Source organism: Malurus melanocephalus, unplaced genomic scaffold (genome assembly GCF_030028575.1).
Source record: "Malurus melanocephalus ecotype Western Australia unplaced genomic scaffold, MMel_1.1 scaffold_406, whole genome shotgun sequence".
In the NCBI taxonomy this organism is placed as follows: domain Eukaryota; kingdom Metazoa; phylum Chordata; class Aves; order Passeriformes; family Maluridae; genus Malurus; species Malurus melanocephalus.
In genome coordinates, this window is record NW_026623638.1 from 587,442 (window position 1) to 590,552 (window position 3,111).

The following is a 3,111-nucleotide window of genomic DNA, read 5'->3' on the forward strand; positions in this document are numbered from 1 at the left end:
CAGAGCATCCACGGGCGCTGCTCCCGCTCCCCTTCAGAGCCCTCATTAAATTAYCCAGAGACAATAATCAGATGGCTGCTGCTGGGGTTAATGGCACCTCAGAGCCCTGTCAAGAGCTTTATTTAATGCGCCCCAGACCTGGAGTGGTGCAGGTGCCATTTCAGGCCCTCATTTAATTTAAGCTGCTTTAGTTGGCATGGCAACTAGTTGAGACATCTGGGAGACATTATGCTCGGGATTGAGATTTAGGAGGATTTGTGGCGTAGCAAAACAAAAATCTTATCATAATAAAGTGCAGAGTAATGCTTTTGGGTTTTTAAAAATGTTTTGCGTTAAATTGAATGTAAAGATTTGGTGCAGGTATGAGGTAAACCGCAAATTTTAAAAGTCTGGTATGAATATTTAAAACGGTCTTTGCTAAAGGAAAAGAAAAATTAGAGGACTACAAATTRTGGTGCTGCAGGGTTGGTTTTTTTCTTTATGAATTCTTTATGAGTGCAATTTTAATATTTTTTTTTCTTCAAAAAGTTGGAAATATTTAATTTATAAAATGAGTTTTTGTGTGGTGTTCTGTTGGCAGATGAACCTTTTGGCCAACAGGGATTTGRCTGGAGAGGGTTTGCAGAGCAACAGATGAAAGCAGGGCATTGACTGGGTAGAGATGAAAGAAAATGTGCATTTGATACCTGGCTGGACCAGTTAACGTGGGGCAAATGTCTTTTACCTCCTTCAGCCACAAATGTAATAATAGCACAGACTTTTGTTTSAAATGGGACTGCCAAACTAAGCTTTTAAAGCAGTAATGTTTTTTAACTGCAGTTCCCCAGTGTTTATTGGGTGATTCCTGTGTGTGTTACTCTGGTCCCACACTCAGGACATTGTCATGGTGATCTCCATCCCTGGGTTAAGGTGTGCAGCTCAGCTCAACCCTATTCCCCTGGTTCTGACACCCCAGAGCACCCTCAGTCCCCCCTGGGGCTGTAATTTACCTTGGAGTAACTTTGTACAACTGCCTTAATGCAATAATCTGTTTTCTTTCACAAGCCGTTCTGTATTTTCATTCCTGTAAGAACTGGGACACTTGACCTCTGCAGCAGCTTTATTCTCTGTGACTCAATAGCTCTGACCTGTAAGAGCTCCTGTAAGCAGGAGTTAGTAATTGTTTGAAGAGATTCTGTGCCTGTTGTGCTTTTCCTTAACCACTGAACTGAAGATATGTTGTCACTGAGTTGATGCAGAGTGACCTCCATAAGATTATCGTCTCTCCTCAGCCACTCAGCTCGGATCATGTCAAAGTTTTTCTTTACCAGATTTTAAGAGGTAATTTTTCTTCTTGTAAATTTCATGAAAATGATGTAGTAGAAATATTTGTTTTTCTTAATGTTTATCATCATCTTGAATAAGCTTCCTGTAGAAACTTTTTTGAATTTCATATTTGAATAAATACTAAACATGAATTACTGTAGCTRCAGGGCTCTAAGCTAAGGCACCTCTGCTGCCTTGAAGCATTGTCAGGGAAAGAAAAGTCATGCTTTTAGAATCAAAGAACAGAAAGGGTACCTAGACTGAGCCAGATTGCTAAATATTTAACTATTAAGTACCTAACTTAAGGTAAAAATCATTACTGAAAAACAGAGCAGTAAGAGGTGTGTGAAAATTCCAGTGTGGGGATTAACAGAGTATCCATGCCATCAACAGGAAGATGTTTTGCTTTTGATTTATTTTTTGTTGGATTTTTTGGGGGAGGGGGATTTATTTTATTAAAAAGATTACTTTAATTAATTTTTCTGTTTTMTATACTCCATCATTTTACCCTGTCATTGAGTGACAGAGTGTGCATTAGTATCTGGGAGTTGCTTATGAAAACTGAGGCACAGACAAAGTTTTTGCTGATCAGAAGTTGCCAGAGCTTCCAGGAAAATGATGTCAGCCTTAAACTTATTTTAAAGGAAAATAAATTTATTTTAATTTCTTTTAATATTTCAGGTCTGAAATACCTACATTCTGCTGGCATTTTACATCGAGAYATTAAACCAGGGAACCTACTCGTGAACAGCAACTGTGTCCTTAAGGTGCTACTTCATTTATTAAAGATATTTGTTATGTTGTTAGTTGTTAAACAAAAAAACATTCAATGCGAGCACTCTCCCTGAAAGTCCATGTAAATGCAAAAAAATCCTGCAGATTCTTTAAAATTTATAAATGAAGCAAACATCTCCTTTCCCCTTTTCTCCCTGCACGTCTGTTAAAACCTTGGGTATATGGAATTTTGGAGGACTTAATACGGCTGTGTCAAACATTCAGTGTTGATTACAGGGATTTGCTAAGAATTCTCGTTGGGAAGGTTTGGTCTCTTCCTAACCCTTCTGKTTCAAGACATTTTTAACAATTCTCCAAGCCCAAAGGAGTAGAAGGCGAAAATCTTTAATATTTTGAGACGTGTCATGAACAAATGAAGTTTGTTTGAGTTGAAATACTCTGTACTCAGAGGTTGGGTTTTTTGTAGTGCAGTTTTTTAATCTTTCAGATTATAAATATTGTAATGCCAACTTAAAATGTACTGTGATTTCAAATCAAATTGCAGGAAGTTTAAATGGCTGTGGAACAGAGTAMCATAATTTCCTCCTATCCCCCCTCCCCTGGCTTATGCAGTTACAGCAGATTATCTGATGTATTTAAATACTGCTTGGGGATTCCCTGCCTCCTTCCCAGAGGGGTTGCCTATTTGAAATGCAGAAAGCGTTTTGGTTATTTTAATTTTTTTATTTACCTTCTCAATTTAGATTTGTGATTTTGGATTGGCCAGGGTGGAAGAATTAGACGAATCCCGGCACATGACTCAGGAAGTTGTCACTCAGTATTACCGTGCCCCGGAGATCCTGATGGGCAGCAGGCACTACAGCAATGCCATCGACATCTGGTCTGTTGGCTGCATCTTTGCAGAGTTGCTTGGGAGAAGGATCTTGTTCCAGGCACAGAGTCCCATCCAGCAGGTATCCTCACCTTTCCCTTCCAGCCCCTCCCCACTGCACTTTTCCTGCACTCACCTGGACTGGGGCACCTCAGGGGGGATTGGAGTGATCCAGGGCAGGGAGCAGAGCTGGGGAAGGG

The 3,111-nt window shown here is 39.8% G+C and overlaps 1 protein-coding gene across 1 annotated transcript in view; it reads left to right on the forward strand.

Moving 5' to 3' along the window:
* Positions 1–3,111, forward strand: part of NLK (nemo like kinase) — a 44,053-nt gene that overhangs the window by 28,734 nt on the left and 12,208 nt on the right. The window contains exons 4-6 of the mRNA XM_057379437.1: positions 1,214–1,320; positions 1,987–2,072; positions 2,784–2,993. Of these exons, the coding sequence (XP_057235420.1) occupies positions 1,214–1,320; positions 1,987–2,072; positions 2,784–2,993 (403 nt within the window). The remainder of the gene's footprint in view (positions 1–1,213; positions 1,321–1,986; positions 2,073–2,783; positions 2,994–3,111) is intronic.